General features: G+C 68.7%; 6 protein-coding genes across 6 annotated transcripts in view; 3 read left to right on the top strand and 3 right to left on the bottom strand.

The window, feature by feature from the left end:
* Positions 1–1,331: 1,331 nt before the first annotated feature.
* EMIHUDRAFT_226308 (hypothetical protein) lies at positions 1,332–1,631 on the bottom strand (the record flags this gene model as incomplete). Its single annotated transcript, XM_005788905.1, has 1 exon — positions 1,332–1,631. One exon carries the CDS (start codon positions 1,629–1,631, stop codon positions 1,332–1,334), a length of 300 nt encoding a protein of 99 aa, XP_005788962.1.
* Positions 1,632–5,627: 3,996 nt separating this feature from the next.
* On the top strand, positions 5,628–6,731 carry EMIHUDRAFT_226307 (hypothetical protein; the record flags this gene model as incomplete). Its single annotated transcript, XM_005788904.1, has 1 exon — positions 5,628–6,731. One exon carries the CDS (start codon positions 5,628–5,630, stop codon positions 6,729–6,731), a length of 1,104 nt encoding a protein of 367 aa, XP_005788961.1.
* Positions 6,732–10,251: 3,520 nt separating this feature from the next.
* On the top strand, positions 10,252–11,697 carry EMIHUDRAFT_417737 (hypothetical protein; the record flags this gene model as incomplete). The annotated part of the gene is made up of 4 exons (XM_005788903.1): positions 10,252–10,339; positions 10,534–10,557; positions 10,735–11,095; positions 11,171–11,697. Coding segments are annotated over exons 1-4 (948 nt in total), but the record flags the coding sequence as incomplete, so codon positions are not given.
* A 1,514-nt stretch (positions 11,698–13,211) lies between these two features.
* Positions 13,212–14,986, bottom strand: EMIHUDRAFT_226305 (hypothetical protein; the record flags this gene model as incomplete). The annotated part of the gene is made up of 4 exons (XM_005788902.1): positions 13,212–13,310; positions 13,454–13,576; positions 14,480–14,674; positions 14,891–14,986. The coding sequence occupies 4 exons, from the start codon at positions 14,984–14,986 to the stop codon at positions 13,212–13,214; spliced, it is 513 nt and encodes a 170-aa protein (XP_005788959.1).
* Positions 14,987–15,142: 156 nt separating this feature from the next.
* On the top strand, positions 15,143–16,669 carry EMIHUDRAFT_455065 (hypothetical protein). Its single transcript, XM_005788901.1, has 4 exons — positions 15,143–15,624; positions 15,854–15,929; positions 16,099–16,218; positions 16,336–16,669. Exons 1-4 carry the CDS (start codon positions 15,187–15,189, stop codon positions 16,569–16,571), a joined length of 870 nt encoding a protein of 289 aa, XP_005788958.1. The 5' UTR covers positions 15,143–15,186; the 3' UTR covers positions 16,572–16,669.
* A 103-nt stretch (positions 16,670–16,772) lies between these two features.
* Positions 16,773–18,671, bottom strand: part of EMIHUDRAFT_455063 (hypothetical protein) — a gene marked incomplete at its 3' end in the record, with an annotated part of 2,880 nt that continues 981 nt past the window's right edge. Inside the window, exon 2 of the mRNA XM_005788900.1 lies at positions 16,773–17,273. Within this exon, the coding sequence (XP_005788957.1) occupies positions 16,774–17,097 (324 nt within the window). The remainder of the gene's footprint in view (positions 17,274–18,671) is intronic.

Below are 18,671 nucleotides of genomic sequence, written 5' to 3'. Positions count from 1 at the left end.
CGCGAGTTCAACCCGCCGGCGAGGGCGGCGGCAGGCGAAACGCACAGCGTCTTCATCGACGGCGAGGGGCGGCTCTCGTCGTGCGGCTCATCGCCGGCCTACCTTTTAGCGCTAGGACTGCTCGGGCACGGCGAAGGCGTGACGCGGCTCAACACGCCGACCCGCCTCCCGTCGACTCTGGAGCAAGCCGTGAGCGTGGCGACTGGAAGTTGGCACAGCCTCGCCCTCACCGCCGGCGGAGAGGTCTGGAGCTGGGGCCACGGCTTCTCCGGCCGGCTGGGCCACGGCGACGATCAGCACCAGCTGCTGCCCAAACACGTCGAGGCCTTGGGTGGCCAGCATGTCCTCGCTGTGTCGGCTGGAGGATTCCACGGTCTCGCCCTCGCCGCCGACGGCAGTGTCTGGAGCTGGGGTTGTGGAGGCTGGGGCCAGTTGGGCCACGACGACGAGCAGCACCAGTGGCAGCCGAAGAAGGTCGAGGCCTTGGCTGGGCGGCGCGTCGTCGCTGTGTCGGCTGGACAGCAGCACAGCCTCGCCCTCACCGCCGACGGGTCTGTCTGGAGCTGGGGCGATGGAGGCTTTGGCAAGCTGGGCCACGGCGACGTGCAGAACCAGCGGCAGCCGAAGAAGATCGAGGCCTTGGCTGGCCAGCGCGTCGTCGCTGTGTCAGCGGGAGCCCATCACAGCCTCGCCCTCACCGCCGACGGAGCCGTCTGGAGCTGGGGCTGGGGAGGCGAGGGCCTGCTGGGCCACGGCGACACGCAGCACCAGCGGCAGCCGAAGAAGGTCGAGGCCTTTGCTGACCAGCGCGTCCTCGCCGTGTCGGCGGGAATGTCTCACAGCCTCGCCGTCACCGCCGACGGCGCTGTCTGGAGCTGGGGCTATGGAGCCTCAGGTCAGCTGGGCCACGGCGACGAGCAGCGCCAGCTGCTGCCCAAGAAGGTCGAGGCCTTTGCTGGGCGGCACGTCGCCGCTGTGGCGGCTGGATCCCAGCACAGCCTCGCCATCACCGCCGATGACACCGTCTTTACCTGGGGCAAGGGTGAAAGCGGCTGCCTAGGCCACGGCGACGACCTGTCGAACCAGCTGCTGCCCAAGAAGGTCGAGGCGTGGGGTCTGGGGCAGTGAGGAGGGGGCGTGAATGCGCAGTCGGCGGCCGTGAAAGCGCGTTCAGCGCGCGGCCGTCGCTCGCCGGCCTCCACAACACGCCTCGCGCGCGACGGCCGGCTGCATGTAACAGGCGTGTAGCTGCAGGAGACGGGCGAGACGTGCAAGGTGGGGCTCTACATGGGCGCCGGCGTGACACTCGTTTTGAGGCTTTGGGCATGAGGTTAGCCAATTTTCTCCATCGCGTTTTGAAAGCAACGCTTCCGCGCGTGACTCAGCGATGGGGGGAGCTTCGTCGACGGGTGTGGGACTGCGGCGCAGACAGTGCTCTGCGGCGATGCCTCCCGGCGGTGCTGCGGCGAGTGGTTTGCTGCTCGCTGCGATGGCGAAGAACTCGTCTCGTCACACGCCAAGGGCTTATGCTCTGTCGAGACGTGAGGCGGTATGCGCCCAGGAGGGGAGGGCGCATGCGTAACGACGCTGCCAGAGATGCCTTTTTCGGGGCCCAGAGACAAAACTTCCATGCGTGACCTAGTAGTGTCCCCAGCTATGGGCGTGTCCACGTTGGAGCCAGGTGTGGTGTGGACGCGAGAATAGCTCCGCCGTTCATGGAGGCAACCGATGCGAGTCGACTGGTGTGTGTCGTCGTGGTTTCGTATCAAGAATACTCACTCACTCACTCACTCACCAGTGCGAGGGGAGGCTTTGTAAAATTCTTTCGCCCTTGCATTGCGCGACCAGCTTTCGTTTTTTTTCTGAGCTAGCCTTCGAGGTCGTCTCGTTTGGGTGTGCCGGTGATAGTACTAGCACGCGCCAGTTCGCACCTGTGTCGAGCCTGTCTGCTGTGAGAGAGAGTTGTGTTGTTTAAATTCTTTTTCGCTTTTTCGCTGTTTGGAGAGAGAGATAGAGGCTACAGCCGCGCAAAAAAGACCGCCGCGCAACGAAGACCCGCTGTCTCGCACGCTGCTGACGCCCAGGATGACAGAATTGGCCTTCGCCAGACTGAGGACTATTGTGCGCCTTGGCAAAGCGGTTCCGAAGGTATTTTTTTAGAGCTGGTTCGGCATGCACGAGCGCGTGGGTGTGTGAGCACCGCGGGTCTTTTTTGCGATCCCGGGTCTTGTGCTTGTGCGTGATGCTGTGTGGCATGTGGTCGTCTGCAGTCAGTACAGACATGATAGGGGTGGACTATAGGTCCGGTAGGTCAATTGATCTCACTTAGTCGCATCGTGGGGAGCTCATCCCGGGCCGTCGCAGCCCGGCGCGCGTGGGGTCTTTTTTGCGAAGCTGTAGCCTCTATGCATACATGAGCGCTCATGGGTAGGGGCTCCGCTCCAACAAGCGACCTGACCTCGCTGCGCGCCCTCCTCTCCGGGCGGACGCGCGGTCCGGCGCTCACGGCCCTGCTCGATGCGCGGCTCGAGGCCGAGAATCAGCACACGCTGCTGACTTGCGCCGTATTCCGCGGGCAGGCCGACGCCGTGCGGCTGCTGCTCGAGAGCGGCGCGAGCGTGGGGGCGACGACCGGCATTGGCTGCTCCGCGCTGTTCATCGCGTGCTCGAAGGGCCAGCTCGAGTGCGCCCAGCTGCTTCTCGGCGCCAGCGCGGCGGTCAACCAAGCCGCGGACGACGGCGACCAAGCTGCGGGCGGCGGCTGGACGCCGCTGCTCATCGCGTGCTCCTATGGCCACCCCAACGTCGTGCGCTGCCTGCTGCGGGCGGGCGCGGCGGTCAACCAAGCCGCAGACAATGGTGTAACGCCGCTGTCCATTGCGTGCCAGAACGGCCAGCTCGAGTGCGCCCGGCTGCTCCTCGAGGCTGGCGCAGCGGTCGGCCAAGCCAGGGATGGCGGCGCCACGCCGCTGTACGTCGCGTGCGAGAAGGGCCACGTCGACGTCCTCCGGCCGCTCCTCGAGGCTGACGCGGCGGTCAACCAAGCCAAGGACGGTGGCTTCTCGCCGCTGTACGTCGCGTGCTGGAACGGCTACCTCGACATCGTCCAGCTGCTCCTCGAAGCGGGCGCGGCGGTCGACCAAGCTGCGGACGGCGGCTTCACGCCCCTGCACGTTGCGTGCCAGAATGGCCACCCCGCCGTCGTGCGCTGCCTGCTGCGGGCGGGCGCAGACGCGGCGGCGCGCACCTCGGGCGGGCGTACGGCGCTGCAGCTGGCCACGAAGAACGGCCACGCCGAGTGCGTCAAGATCTTATCCGAGGAGGTGGCGCAGCGCGAGGCGGCGGCAGCAGCGGCGGCGGTGGAGGGCCGAGCAGGGGCGGGCGGCGCTTCCTCGGGCGCGGCAGCGGCAGCTGTGGACGCGCCGCTGCTCGGGAAGCGCGTCGTGCTCGGCGGGCTCTCGGCCCGCCCCGAGCTGAACGGGCGGGGGGGCGTGGCGCGGAGCTTCGAGAGCGGGCGGTACGTGGTGGCGCTCGAGGGCGGCGGCGAGAGCGTGCTAGTCCGGCCGGGTAATCTGTCGGCGGCGGCGGCGGAGCTGAGCAGTGTCGTGGAAGTCCCTGACGAGGTCGTGACAGCGGTTGGACGAGGCGAGGAGAAGGCGGTGCTGGCGTGGCTCGAGGGCGGCGGGCGGGTCGACGCGACGTACGAGAGAGGCGAGATGAGCGGCCTCACGCTGCTGATGTACGCCGCCTTCAGCGGCCACGAGCGGGTGGTCGACTTGCTGCTGCGGCACGGCGCGGAGTTCAACTTGCTGGACAGCCTCGGCCGCACCGCGCTGATGCGCGCCGCCCAGCACGGCCACGAGCGGGTGGTCGATTTGCTGGTGGTGCACGGCGCGGAGATCAACCTGCTGGACAGCAACGGCGAAAGCGCGCTCATGTACGCCGCCGGCGAAGGCCACGAGCGGTTGGTCGACTTGCTGATACGGCGCGGCGCGGAGATCAACCTGCAGAGCAGCGACGGCTGGAACGCGCTGATGTACGCCACCATCTTCAACCGCTCCGCCGTCGTGATCCGCTTGCTGAGCGCGGGCGCCGACGCGGCGGCGCGCAGTGCGAGCGGCAAGACGGCGCTGCAGATGGCCAAGGGGGAGGGCAACACCGAGTGCGTCAAGGTGTTGTCTGAGGCGGCAGTGGTCGCGGCGGCGGCTGCAGAAGGCGGAGCAGGGGCGGGCGGCGCCTCTTCGGGCGCGGCAGTGGTAGCTGAAGACGCGCCGCTGCTCGGGCAGCGAGTCGCGCTCGGCGGGCTCTCGGCCCGCCGCGAGCTGAACGGGCGGCGAGGCGTGGCGCGGAGCTTTGAGGGCGGGCGGTACGTGGTGGCGCTCGAGGGCAGCGGCGAGAGCGTGCGGGTGCGGCCGGGTAATCTGTCGCCGGCTCCGGCGGGAGAGCAGGCGTCGGGCGGTGGCGTGGAAGTCTCCGACGAGATCGTCGCAGCGGCTGAGCGAGGCGACGAGGAGGCGGTGCTGGCGTGGCTCGAGGGCGGCGGGCGGGTCGACGCGACGTACGAGAGAGACGGCTTGAGAGGTCGCACGCTGCTGATGGGCGCCGCCCGCTACGGCCACGAGCGGTTGGTTGAATTGCTGCTGCGGCACGGCGCGGCGATCAACCAGCAGAGCAGCCACGGCCGCACCGCGCTGATGAGCGCCGTCGGCAACGGCCACGAGCGAGTGGTCGATTTGCTGGTGCTGCGCGGGGCGGAGGTGAACTTGCAGGACAGTAGAGGCGGCACCGCGATGATGGACGCCGCCAACAACGGCCACGAGCGCTTGGTCGAAATGCTGATTTGGCACGGCACGGCGATCAACCAGCAAACCAGCGACGGCAACACCGCGCTGATGCTATCCGCTGGCAACGGCCACGAGCGGGTGGTCGACCTGCTGCTGAAGCACGGCGCGGAGGTCAACCTGCAGGACAGCGACGGCGAGACCGCGCTGATGGCTGCCGGCGGCAACGGCCACGAGCGGGTGGCCGACTTGCTGATTCGGCGCGGCGCGGATATCGACCGGCAGGACAGCGACGGCTACACCACGCTGATATACGCCGCCATGGAAGGCCACCCCGCCGTCGTGCTCAGCTTGCTGCGGGCGGGCGCAGACACAGCGGCGCGCACCCCGGGCGGGCGTACGGCGCTGCAGCTGGCCAAGGAGAGGGGCCACGCTGAGTGCGAGCGCGCCTTTGAGGCGGCGGCGAGGGAGGCGAAGAGGGCGGAGGTTGAGGCGAAGGTGGCGAGGGCAGTGGCCGAGAGGGCGGCGGCCGAGAGGGTGGAGGCTGAGAGGGCGGCCGAGGAGGCTGCGGCGGCAAAGGAGGCGCTTGCCGCAAAGCAGCAGGCGGCAAAGGCGGCAAAGGCGGCTCGCCGCAAGCAGGAGAGGGAGAAGATCGCGGCAGCAAAGGCGGACGCTGTCGCCGCGTCCGGAGAAGACACGTGGGACGCGCTCGTCGCGGTGCTCACCTCCGAGACGCGAGACGCCTCGCGCCTGAGGCGGGCGGTGGAGGCCGCCACGCCACACGCGCCTGCCTTGCCGGAGGGTACGGAGGGTCTGCTGATTGGCGCGCGCGAGCGGCTTCCTTCGATGGAGCGGGTCGAGGCGTCCGTCGCTCAGCGCGAGACCGAGGCGGGCGAGGAGGAGGCCGTGGCGGCGGCCGATACAGCGCAGCTGGTGCGTGGCGGCATGCTGCTCGACAACTCCGGGTTCTCATGGAACGGCGACGCCGACAGCCAGTGCCCCATTTGCCTCGAGAAGTGGTCGAGCCTGTCGGACGTAAGCGTGGCGGTGCTCGAGTGCGGCCACGCGACGTGCGCAGCCTGCCTCTGCCACATGCGCGAGTCCGTCCCGGCGACCGAGGAGCGGCAGGACCCGCTCGTGCCTCACGGGCAGAGCGTGACCACACGCTTCCAGTGCCCACACTGCACGCTGCTCCTCGACCCGGCCACCGTCGACAACCTCGCGCTGCAGGCCTACCAGGCGTCCGACCTCCTCCGCCTCCTCGCCGGACACCTCGCCACCGCCGTCGCGCCAGGCTTGCACGACGCCGTGCCGGCGATGCTCGTGCACCGCCGCCTCGACGCTGCGGCGGTGGAGAAGGAGCTCTTCGAGATCATCTCGAGGCACGCTGTCGGGGCGGCGGCCCGGACCGGCGGCAGCCTCGACTCGCGGCGCAAGCAGGAGGTCTACCTCGAGGCGAGGCGGCCCGTCGTCGCGCTCCAGAGAGAGCTGGAGCGCGAGGCTGAGAAGCTCGCGACGCTGGACAAGCGCGACGACAGGCTCGGGCCGGGCGCTGTCTCCGCCGAGTGGCGGTCCTGCCGCGGCCGCTGCGACGAGCTGCGCGAAAATCTACGGGCGGCGCAGCAGAACGCGGCGGCGAGCATCTTTGCGACGCTGAACGACGAGAGCCTGGGGATGGGGTCGGACGCGGGCGAGTCCGAGGGCCTCTGCATCGACCTGCACGGGCTGCACGTCGCCGAGGCGAAGGCCAAGTTCGACGAGCTGGTCGTGCCCGTGCTGCCTGTCCTCGGCCGCTGCGTGGTCGTGACTGGCCGCGGGAGTCACAGCAAGGGCGGCGAGGCCGCCCTGCGCGAGGCGCTGGTGCGGCACGCGCGCCACCGCGCGCTGCGATGTGCAGTGATGCAGGGCAACGGAGGGGCGTTGGAGATCAGCATTCCGGTGCTCGAGTGACTTTTCAGGAGAGCTTTTCACGTTTTTTGCCCTTGCATTCACTTGTACGACTGTATGAGCGGCCGCACACTGCTCGGTACCGCCCTGCGCTCTGAAAGGGAATGTTAGGGAAAATCGCCGCTCTGACCTCTGTGCTCTTGTTGCGAATCTCTCAAAAACACACCGAGAAACAATATACACAGGCTCGCTTACTCAGAGATTGTTTGAACCACTCGCGCCCCTGCCACGCGACACGCAACACTCACATGCATGGCACACCTCGACAAGTTCTCCCTGTCCAAACACAAAAACGACTCTCTGTCGGTCGACTCGGGCACAGCGATGCGTTCGGCTCGCTCGCGCCGCCAGCCCTGCGCAGTCACACGGCAACCTCCGCGCCGGGCGCCGCTCCGGCGGAGGCTGGAGCGGCGCGGCTCGCAGCCGTGAGCGCAGCGACGCCCGAAGAGACGCCATCCACGGCCGTCGCCAGGCCGCTCGAGATGACGCCCGGCGCGGCGGCGACGACGGCGGCCACGGCGGCCGCGGTCAGGCCGGCGACGGCCCTCGCTCCGTCGGCGGTGGCGGCGAGGGCGGCGTGCGTGTGCGTGTGGGTGTGCGCGAGGGCGGTCGGGTCCGACATGAGCTCAGACAGCAGCGCGAGAGAGCAGGGGCGGTGGGCGTGCCTAAAGGGGGAAGACGCCGCCGAACGTGTGGATGGGGGATAGCGTGCGGCGGTGTCGTCCCGCTGCCAGGGAGAAGCTGTACCGCGCCGCGCCGATGCTCTCCACCTCGTCGGGCGTCAGCTCGAGCACCTGATTCGCAGGCCAGGAGTCGTGACCCGCTGTCAGCAAGGCAGCCTCGTCGGGCGCCACTGCTCCCGAGCACCGCCGCGATCGGAGCCCACGGCTAATTAATGAACTAAGTAACTACGAATGACCTACTAATTAGCACCGCCGCAATTGGAGCCCACAGCTCGTGTTGCCTGCGCCCAAGCCCCCGCGCGGGTGAGACGAGGACGCCCTTCACAGCCCCTCGACCGAGCCCCCTCGCGCCGCCTCGAGAAAATTGATTGTCACCTGCCGCAAGTACCGGTACTTCTCACCGCTCAATTAATAATTACTAGTTCATGAATAGTTAATTAGTCACCTGCCGCAAGTACCGGTACTTCTCGCCACTCAACCCGGCAAATCGGCCCGACCGCCGCCGCCGCCGCCGCCGCCGCCGCCGCCGCCGCCGCCGCCGCCGCCGCTGTCGCCGCCGCCCACGTCTCCCCCGAGCGCTGCCCGCACCGCCAGCGCACCGCCCGGCGAGCCCTGCGGCGGCACTGCTCTCCTGCGGGAAGGTTCCGAGAAGACTTCAACAGGAGGCGCGGGGAGACATGGCGGCGCGACCCCCGCACCCGTCTCTCCTGAGGCGCGCAACATCAGCCAGCAGCTACGCGGCCTACGAGTACAGCCTCCCCTGCTGCCCGCACCACCGCGTCGCCGCGGCGGCGGTGGCGGCGGCCGCCTCCTCCCCCGCGCGCGCCAGCGCCGCGTCACGCGCCTTGGCCGCTTCGCGCTGCGCCGCCGCCTGCAGGGAACGTTGCGAGAAGGTTCCGAGGCGAGGCCCCGCAGTCCCGCCTCCCCTCCGCTGTGCCGCCGCCTCGCGCTGCAGCGCGCTCGCCTCCTCGAAGAGCTCGTCGCGGGCGGCCTACACGGGGACGTGCCGGGGACGCGTCGGGGAAGTGGCTTGGACATGTCGCCCCGGCAGACCAATCGCCATCCGCCTCCGCCGCCGCCGCGACGCCGCGAAGCCGCTCCGCCTCCCTCTCGACCGCAGCCACCGCCGCCGCCTCGGCCTCCTCGCGCGCCGCCAGCTCCGCCTGCGTCGCGCCGGGACACTCGGACTGCGAATTAATTCACTAATTAACTAATAATTAACTATTAATCAGGGACACATCGACTGCTCACGACACACGCTCTCCCGCAGTCTTGTGTTTCGAACTCTGTGTGCGGACTTGAAGGAGTGAGCGAGCGAGCGAGTGAGGGGGGACAAGGAACTGCGGCGCCTGCGTCGCGTAGAGCTCGGCCTGCACCGCCGCCAGCTGCTCCTCCATCGCCTCGTGTTGCGGGGACTGGTCCAAGACGCGTCATGGACGGGCCCGGTCAGCCACCCCTCCCGCCCTCTCGCCCTCGCGCGCCGCGGCGGCGGCGCGAGCGAGCCGCTCCTCCACCCGCTCCTCCCCCTCCCCCTCCCCCTTCCCGCCGGCTTCTCCGTGCCTGCCTGCGCGCGGCAGCTTCTTCGGAGAGCTCCGCCATCGCCGCCTCGCTCGCCGCCGCCGCCGCCCGCGCCGCCGCCGCCTCCGCCGCCGCCGCCCCGGCACGCGCCTCCGCCGCCTCCGCCGCCGCCTCCGCCGCCTCCGCCGCCGCCTCCGCCCTAACGACAAAAAAATTCTAGCAGAACAAAAAAAGAAAAGTGCCCGACTGGAGCCGGGACTAGGGACTAGGTGTGGGTGCCTCCGTGTCGCGATGAGCTCCCCACTCCCGTTCCCCTGTGTCCCTGATCATCCTTCCAAAATCCTGCTCGTGCAGGTGGGGACCCTGTCCTCGTCCCATCCCTCGTTTGGGTTGTCTGTTTTCTTAAGATTCTTTCTTAGGGACTAGGTGACATCCCTCCCTATCGTTGTCTGTTTTCTTTCTTTGTTTGTAAAATTCTTTCTTCCTTTGGTGGCTGAGTTTCGGGCTCCTGGACGGGCTGGGGCGGCGAGGGAATGTTTTTATATCGTATCATGAACTGTCCTGAAATGGATCTAGCCCCCGCAGCGAGGGCAGCGTTGCAGCGCGCCGGCTGAGGGAGGGTGTTCTCGCTCGAGGTTCTCGAGGTTGCTATCTATGCTTTGGCCGCGTTGGTGCGAGCATTGGGTTGGTTATTCTTGTTGTTGTGTAGCATTTTGGTTTTTGCCATTGGTGTAACGCGATCCACGCAGGGGTGTTTTCTGCTCGGTTTTCTGACGACGGTCGACATCGCGACACGGACAGGGGCCCGGGCTGGGCGGACCAGAACGTCAGATCGCAGGGTACCGTACCTCCCACTCACGCGTGGGCCTCCTTGGCCTGGCCTGAGCCTGTGGATGAGATCGGTGTGATCCGCGCAAATCGTCAAATTCCGGGCTCTGAGCCCAGTCTGAGGCTGGGGTTGCGGTTGGTCCCAAAATCAGCCAAATCGGCAAAACCCCGAGGATTCCTGGAAATATCCGGATATTTTGCTCGATTTGAGAGAGAGATTTTTAGCAATACCAAACAACTCTAACACTCACACGTAATTTGGGGCCTGGTTTTTGTTCGATTTGTGCAAGATTTTGCACCAGACCAGCTCTCTCCTACCAAAGTTGCTCAGGGAAACTCGATCGAGAGTTGCCCAGAATGGAGCACCAAACACCCGCTACAAAGTTCTGGGGGCCCTCTGGTTTCCCTCTGTCTGGGTTGCCAGAAGCCTGGATACAGCTTACAGGCGCAAGGGGCCGGCGATGAATTCTTTTTTGAAAGCAGAGCGCGAAGAAGCTCCCGCCAGGCGTTCCACCGGTGGAGGTTCTCTCGTCTCGCGCGGACGATGACGCGCTCGAGGACGCGCGCGGCCGCTGTTCCCAAGTGCGCTCGCCCCTCCTCGAGCACTGCTCCGCGCTCCTGGGCCGCGCCGCCCCCCCTGACCCCCAGCGCGCAGCTGCATCGCGCCCTGCGCCTGTGCGCGAGCCGCCGACGCGAGCCCTGCGCGCGCGGCCCCTCGCGCGGCCCCTCACCCCGCCCAGGAGCTCCCTACTCACCGCCTCTGTGCCTCTCTGCAGGAGCCCGCCGCCGCGCTCCGCCGGGTGCGACCCCGCTTCTCAGCGCCGAGCCGAGAGCGTCTCGCCTCTGACCCACCTCTGCAGCCGCCCGCCGCCGCTCCCCTCGCCCGCGCCGCGCGAGAGCCGCCCGTGCCCCACGCCCGCAACCCTCCTCCGCTCCGCCGCCGCCCACTCACCTCGCTCCCCTCGCCCGCCGTTCAGGTCCTCCAGCCGGCCCGCCAAGGCGGCGCGCTCGGATCCCGACGACAGCCTCGAGGGAGCGCTCGACTTTGACGCCCTCTCGCCCGACCTCGCGCCGCCCAAGAAGGCGAGCAAGTCGCGGCCGCGCAAGCGCCCCGCTCCGGCGGCGCCCGTGCCCATCGACCCGCGCCGCACGCCCTCGCTCGAGCTCGACGACGACTCGATCAAAGAGGACTGCGACGACAACGAGCAGGACGGCCTCATCGTCAAGGGGCCGTGGTCGGATCCCGAGGACGCGATGCTGCGCTCCCTCGTCGCCGAGCAGGGCGCCAAGCGCTGGTCCGCCATCGCCGCGAAGCTCCCCGGCCGCATCGGCAAGCAGGCGCGCAAATGCCGCTGCCACGTTTCCCCGCCCGTTTCGCTCCACCACCCCCCCCCCCCCCCCCCCTCGCCGCAGTGCCGCGAGCGGTGGCACAACCACCTCAACCCCACCATCTCCAAGAATGCGTGGACCGAGGAGGAGGACCAGATCATCATGCAGGCCCACCTGGAGCTCGGCAACAAGTGGGCCGAGATTGCAAAGCGCCTGCCGGGCAGGACCGACAACGCCATCAAGAACCACTGGAACTCGTCGGTCAAGCGGCGGGCCGAGATGGCCCGCGGCGGCCTCACGGGCGCCCTCTCCGCGCCCAAGCCGCGCCGCAGCAAGCAGGCCGTCGCGCCCGCGGCCGGCCCCGCGCTCGACGACTACGCCGAGGTGCTCGACGAGTACGCGGACGGCGTCGGCGGCGACTTTCTCAAGACGCTGATGGAGTCGCCCTTCCGCGAGCCCCTGCGCCCGCAGTACGACCCCTCCGCCGAGGAGCGCCGCGCGGCTCGGGGCGGGAGCCTGCGCCGGCCGCACCCAGAGATGGCGCGGTGGCAGGACGGCGCCAGCCACGACGGCGCCAGCAGCAGCCCGACGGAGGCGGACCGGTGCACCTCGCCGCTCCCCAAGCGCCAGGCCGTGGGGGCGTGCTCCTCCCCCGTGCCGGCGCGCTCCAGCAGCCGCGAGCACCCCTTCTCGCCCGAGAAGGCGCTGCTCGACCTCGCAAAGTCGCCGTGCGCCACCGACAAGTACGAGTCGCCCGCGCAGCAGCGCCGCCCGACGCGGCCAGCGGTCAACACGGTGGCGCCGTCGCGCACGTCGGGCGGCTTCAAAGTGATTGCTAAGCTGACGCCCAAGAGCCTGCGCTCGCGCATCGAGCAGGCCTCCACCTCCGAGCCGCGGACGCACTCGGTCCTGCTCGCCCCGCACGCGGCGGCGCAGGCGAGGGCCGTGCTGACCGCGGCGCAGGCGCAGGCGACGGCGCAGGCGTCGCCCGCTGGCGCCGTCGCGGCCGCCGTCGTCGCGGCGCGGGTCGCGGCGCAGCCCGAGGCGGCGGCCGCCGCCGCCGCCGCCGCCGTCGCCGCCGCCTCTAACGACGTGCCGGTCGGCGCGGCGCCGGCGCCGAGCCCGCCCAAGCACGACCCGCCGCAGACCATCGCGCAGCAGCTGCAGGCCATCAACCGGCGCATAAACGACAAGCGCCGGCTCGAGGAGGCGGCGCGCGCGCAGCGCCGCCACGAGCAGCAGGCGGCGAAGCAGCAGAGCAAGCCGCGGCACCAGCAGCGACGAGCGACCGGCTCGGGCTCGTCGCGCAAGTCTCGCGTGCGGAGCGCGAGCCCCGACCTCGGGGACGCGCCCGTGAAGACGCTCTTCACCAAGGAGGAGGAGGGGGAGGGCGTCGACGACGACGAGGGCGCCATGCAGATCGAGATGGAGACGGGCATCGAGTCGGGCATCATGGACTCCGCCAGCGACGGAGGCGAGACGTCGGTGAGCGTGAGCCTCGAGGTCGACGACGACCCGCTGTCCCTGCTACAGCTGTACGTGCCGGGCGCCATCTTCGGCGGCGTCGCCGAGAAGGAGGCGCCGCCGCCGCAGTCGCCGCGCGAGGAGGACGACGAGGACAAGGCGGCCGACCAGCTCGCCATGTTCTCGATGCTCTGCAAGGAGTCTGCCGAGGTGCTGTTTGCGCACGACTTCAACGCCGACGTCAACTGAGGCGCGCCGCCTCCGGCGGCTAGGGGGGCCCGGCTAAGGGCCCGACACTCGGCATGACTATTTTCGCGCCTATCGTGCTGGCCCACGAGAGTCGTGACTCGCGCGGGCTTGCTGGCACAGCGGGACGCACACAGCGTTCGTCTGTGATTGTGTAAATGCGATGGTCGCTCTTCGCCTTAGTTGTCCGGGGAGTGATGGTCGTTTCTTCGCCACCATGTGAAACACACCGTTTTGGTTTTTACGACACATTTGATAACTTGTGGGCATTCCGACGACGGAGGAGAGTAGAGAGGCCGGACGGAGGCGGACGCCGCTCGCGCCTGCCGCCTCGCGGCTCGCGCCGCACGCCCACGCCGGCGATGCGGATCAATCATCAAACCGCTCTCTCAAAAGCGCAGCGTGGCGTCCTCGCTCACACGAGGTCCAAAAATCCGCACCACGGTGCACGCTCGCGGCTCGGATTCCACGGCCCGTTCACCGCTCCCGTCTCCCGAACCCAATGCCGGCTCGCCTAGCCACGCCTCGGCGCAATTCGAGTGTCGTCTCCCTCCTCTCGGGGAACGCGGCAGCGCTGCGCGGCCACGCCTGCTCGCTCGGCTCGGCGCAAGGCGGCGGGGGGATGTGCTCCGACAGGCTGACTGCGCACTCGCCCACCGTCGCGCCGGCGCGTAGCCTCTCCTCGAGCGCGGCGAGGGCGGGCGCGTGCGCGCGCAGCAGCAGCGCTGCGTTGGCGGCCGCCCAGCGCGCGTGCGCCGCCGGCGCCAGCCGCAGCTCCTCCTTCCCGCCCGCCTCGCCCTCCCCACCCGCCGCGCCGCCCTCGCCGCCCTCGCCGCCCTCGCCGCCCTCGCCGCCCTCGCCGCCCTCGCCGCCCTCGCCGCCGGCCGCGTCCCGCCCCGCCCGCCCCTCCTGCGCCTCCAGCAGCAGCCGCAGGTCTCGCTCGTCCGACGCGCCTCCCTCGGCGGAGCGGAACGCGAGCGCCTCCGCGGCGATCCCGCCCATCAGCACGATGCTCGCCTGGGGAGATACGGGGAGATATGGGGAGATATGCGGAGATATGGGGAGATATGCGGAGATATGGGGAGATATGGGGAGATATGGGGAGATATGGGGAGATATGGGGAGATCAGTTCGCACGAGGCTCGCCGCGTCCACATCCGCCGCCGGGGCGCCGCGCCCCTCCGCCGCCGCATCGAGCGCCTGGGAGCGGGCGACCAAACGGGCATCTCGGCTGCATCTCGGCTGCATCTCGGCTGCATCTCGGCTTCCAACTCGGCTGCACCTCGGCTGCTTCTCGGCTTCGCATCTCGGCTGCACCTCGGCTGCTTCTCGGCTTCGCATCTCGGCTGCACCTCGGCTGCTTCTCGGCTTGGCATCTCGGCTGCATCTCGGCTGCTTCTCGGCTCCGCATCTCGGCTGCACCTCGGCTGCTTCTCGGCTTCGCATCTCGGCTGCTTCTCGGCTGCTTCTCGGCTTGGCATCTCGGCTGCATCTCGGCTGCTTCTCGGCTCCGCATCTCGCCGCCGCGTGGACGACCACCCCGGGAGAGCCGCGCAGCCGCCGGTTGGCGAGCGCAGACATGGGCGACGCCTCGACCGCCTCCACCGCACACCCGAGCAGAAGGGCGGTGAGGAAGTGGCCCGCCTCGTGGCGCGCGAAGCGAGCCTCCGCCTCGGGGCTCACCGCCCGCGACAGCGTCCGCAGCAGAGCGCCGCCAAGCAGGCCCACATCCACGACCGCCACCAGCAGCACAGCGCCGCCGGCGGTGGCGAGCAGCACCGCCGGCAGCTGCCACCACTCGAGCGTGCGGAGCGTGGCGATCGGACCGACGGGCCCGCCCGGCGCACCCTGGGAGAGGCACGCCTCCGCGAGCAGCCCCTGCACGCCCACCACGGTCGCCGCCATGCTGAGCGAGGCCGGCCGCGAGGCGGGGCGCGGGCGCGAGCGCGACGCGGGCGCAAAGGAGGCGCGCGGCCGGCCGGTGAGCTGCTCGAGCTCGTCGAAGCTCAGCTCGCGGCGGGAGAGCGGCGGCGACGCGGCGCCGAAGAAGTGGAGCGAGGAGAGCGCCGACGCGATGGCGTCTGGCCGCTCCACCTCTGGCAGCGCGCACGCGGCGTCGATGGCGGCGGACAGCGCCGCGGGCGCGGAGGTGCGTGCGAGGCCGAGCACGGGCAGCAGCGGTAGGAGCATAGCCTCTTCGGACACAGCGAACCGCGGGTCGCGCCGCTGCGCAGCGAGAGCTCGGCGAAGGTGACAAGAGAGTGCCCGCCTTTCTGATGTAGGTCCTTACTGGGACTGGGAGTTCACACATATTTCTTTTTTTGTTTGCGCTGCAGCGCCGGCAGACCAGCATTGCCCCGCGTCGCGAACAAACACCTTCCACAGAGTGCATGCTTGACCCTGCGCAGCGCCCTGACCACACGCGCCCAGAAGACGAGGCTGAGAAGATCTTCCACCTCGTGCTCGAGCTGACCAACCCAGAGCAGCGCGAGGCGGCGCTGCTCGAGCTGAGCAAGCGGCGGGAGACCTTCATCGACCTGGCGCCCATCCTGTGGCACTCCTTCGGCACCATCTCGGCGCTGCTGCAGGAGATCGTCGCCATCTACCCGCTGCTGTCGCCGCCGTCGCTCACCGCGCAGGCCTCGAATCGCGTCTGTAACGCGCTGGCGCTGCTGCAGTGCGTCGCGTCGCACCCAGAGACGCGGACGCTCTTCCTGAACGCGCACATCCCGCTCTTCCTCTACCCCTTCCTCAACACCATCTCCAAGACGCGCCCCTTTGAGTACCTCCGCCTGACCTCGCTGGGCGTCATCGGCGCGCTCGTCAAGGCGCGCCCTCGGCGCAGCCGTGCAGCCGCGCGCCACACCGCCGCCTAGCGTCTCTCCCCCGCGGCGCGCACGCAGCCGCGCACGCACGCCGCCGCCGCTGGCGCGCCAGAAGCGCCAGAAGCGCCGCACGCGCGCCAGAAGCGGATCATTCCCCCGCGCCCCCGCGTCAGAGGCCCCTCGCCACCGCGCCAGCGTGCAGGAGACCCTCTCCCCCCCCGCGCGTGCGCAGGTGGACGACCCGGACGTCATCAACTTTCTCCTGTCGACAGAGATCATCCCGCTCTGCCTGCGCATCATGGAGACCGGAGCGGCTCCCTAGACGCTGAATCACAGATATGTGTCCTCCGACTGTCGCTCGAGAGGACATGTACCCGGCCTGCCTCCCGCCGTATTCGCTGTATTCGTGTCCCTCGCATACGCCGGCTGCCTCCCGCACCGGTGCCGCATCCCCTTGACTCTGGCGTATTCGCACAGGCTCCGAGCTCTCAAAGACGGTGGCAACCTTCATCGTCCAAAAGATCCTACTCGACGAGACGGGCCTCGCCTACATCTGCGCGACTGCAGAGCGATTCTACGCCGTCTCGACTGTCCTGGGCGCGCGCCGCCCCGACGTCCCCGCGCCGCGACACACGCCTCCCTTGTCCCGCGCTGCCGCTGCGCGCCGAACTGCCGCCGCCACGCTGCCACCCTACCCTCCCCCTCGCGCCGCAGGCAACCTGGTGGGCTCGCTCGTCGACCAGCCCTCGGCGCGGCTGCTCAAGCACATCGTGCGGTGCTACTTGCGGCTGTCCGACAACCCGCGCGCGAGAGAGGCGCTGCGGCAGTGCCTGCCGGACGTGCTGCGCGACGCAACCTTTAGCGCCTGCCTCAAGGACGACGTCACCACCAAACGGTGGCTGACGCAGCTGCTCTTCAACATCACAGAATCGACGCAGCACGTGCAGTAGAGCCGACAGCCGAGTGGCGCGCGGGCCGTTGACGACTTGAGAGAGACGCGGGGGGTGTGTATGTGTACGTCCTACCCCTACATGTGAAAAACCAGAGGTACAAGGTAGACAAAGCGCCCCACCTGCTCGCCGCAACAACCTAGCTAAAGAAACCCGCACGGTCAAATCCGCTTTTTTGAGCCCGGTTCCACACCAGTGCCCCGTCGACACACGGGGTGCAGTTTAGGTGATCGGCAGCCTCAGAGGAGTGGAAACTGATCCCCGGCGGGCCCTTCGCGACCGACGCGCGCGGCAGACGGCTTCGGATAGACATCGGCTCGGCTCCTAGCGGCTCGCAGAAGCAGCGCGGTCGCTCTCTCTCCGTCACGCCGTTGCGCGGTTGACGCTTTTTCGGCGCTCGCGGCGGGGCGGCAAAGCTGACTTTGAGGCCAATCAAGCCGGCCAAGGCCCCCACGGCGACGGCGCAGACACCACTCATGGCGCCGGTGGCCTCGGAGGCGGCGGAGATGGCGAGGTGTGCGCACATTTTGACGGGTGCGCCAGGCAGTGCTGGCGAGGCGCCCGCCGTTGACTGAACACCTTCTCGCGCGGCACGAGCGGCGCGCGGCGCTGCTGATGGGAGGAGGCAGTCACGGCCCGGACGGGTGCTGGCCGGTGGTCATCAGACCCGCGTCGTCACCGTATTCGGCGCGCAGTTCGGGACTGAACACCTCTCGAGGCGCGGCGCTGCAGCTGCAAAGTGATTGGTGTGCATCCGGCAGAGCCGGCGCGCTACGGCTTGCGCCCGTTGTCCAGACGCGCCGTGCCGCGCTCGCGCGCTCGCCGGATCAGCGCGTGCGGCAGGAACGATGCCGGTGTGCCAGTGTGCCGGTGTCGCATGCGGTGTGCCAGCGCGCCGGGTCCAGCGGACAGCAAGTTGTGTGTGGAGCGGGCGCGCGGTGGCCGTGGCGAATGTGAGCCGGCGCCACTCGCAGCCTGGTGTCGAGGCGCACTGCCTACTGCCCGTCGACTCAGCCGTGCGGCGGGGTATCCGTTTCTGTGTGTCGGTGGTGGTGCGCTTGGCGCGCATAGTGTGCGTGGGGTCTGTGTGCGTGTGCCACTCGCTCGCTGCTGCTGGATGCAACGGTTTCCCGTCGTAGTGTGTTGGGCGGCCCGTCGTAGTGTGTTTGGGTTGCTGAAAAGGAAAAGGCGAAATCAAAAGAGCGCTGCGTGACTCTGACTGTGAAAGCGTGGGTCCTCCGACGAGATCCGAAAGTTGATCGCTGCCCGATATTAGGGTGTGTGTGCGAGGCTTGTCGTCGGCGTGACAGCGACACGATCATGCTTCATCCCGGGCCGCCGATGGCCGATAAGGTTGCCCTAGGGTGGGAGGGCCCTGCGCGCGTCGTCACGCGGTGCTCAAACGCCTCGCGGCGGTGCTGGCACGCAGCCCGCTGCCACGGTGCAATATGCACAAGCCGGCTCGCGCGGCCGCGATGCTGTTCTCACGCCGCGCGATTGGCAGCAATCGGCAGCGCGAGTGTCAACGCGCAGCATAGCCTCGGCAGTGGCGGTGATGGCGCAGCAGGCGCAGCAGCAAAGGCCATGCCCAGCTCCCTCTGCGCCACCGGAGCGTAGTGCGGGTGTGCGCGATGCCATCCCCGTGGGCGTCATCAACTGTGCGCTGGTGGCGAGCCTCTGTGGTCCTCAAATGGCCCTTCTGGCGCTTCGATGCCGCTGCAGCCGCGGCGCAGCTCGACGCGCACGGGCAGCTGTGCTCTCACAGTATGCCATTGCTACACACAGCCTATGGGAGGGTGCACACTTTTACCGGATCCCGCCGGGATCCCATGCTGGTGTGCGATGCTGTTCGGAGTGCCACTCGGTGGTAGCTGCGACGCGAGCGCTGCTGGGTGTGCCAGAGGCCAGCGCAGCATCCTAAGATGAAGATCGAGCCACACCAGTGGCCCTGTCACGCCGGGCGGAGAGGGCCGCGTTTGAAGCAGCACAGGGAGCCGCACACTTTTACTTCGCACGTAAAAGTGTGCACACACCGGTGTGCAAGCAGGAGAGCCCACACAGCGTGGGTTGACCATGGAGAAACCTTAGCCACCTCTTTTG

The sequence above is a fragment of the Emiliania huxleyi genome (genome assembly GCF_000372725.1).
Source record: "Emiliania huxleyi CCMP1516 chromosome Unknown EMIHUscaffold_131, whole genome shotgun sequence".
Classification (NCBI taxonomy): Eukaryota; Haptophyta; order Isochrysidales; family Noelaerhabdaceae; genus Emiliania; species Emiliania huxleyi.
Note: the sequence above shows the minus strand (reverse complement) of the source record. Positions and strands in the feature narration are given on the sequence as shown.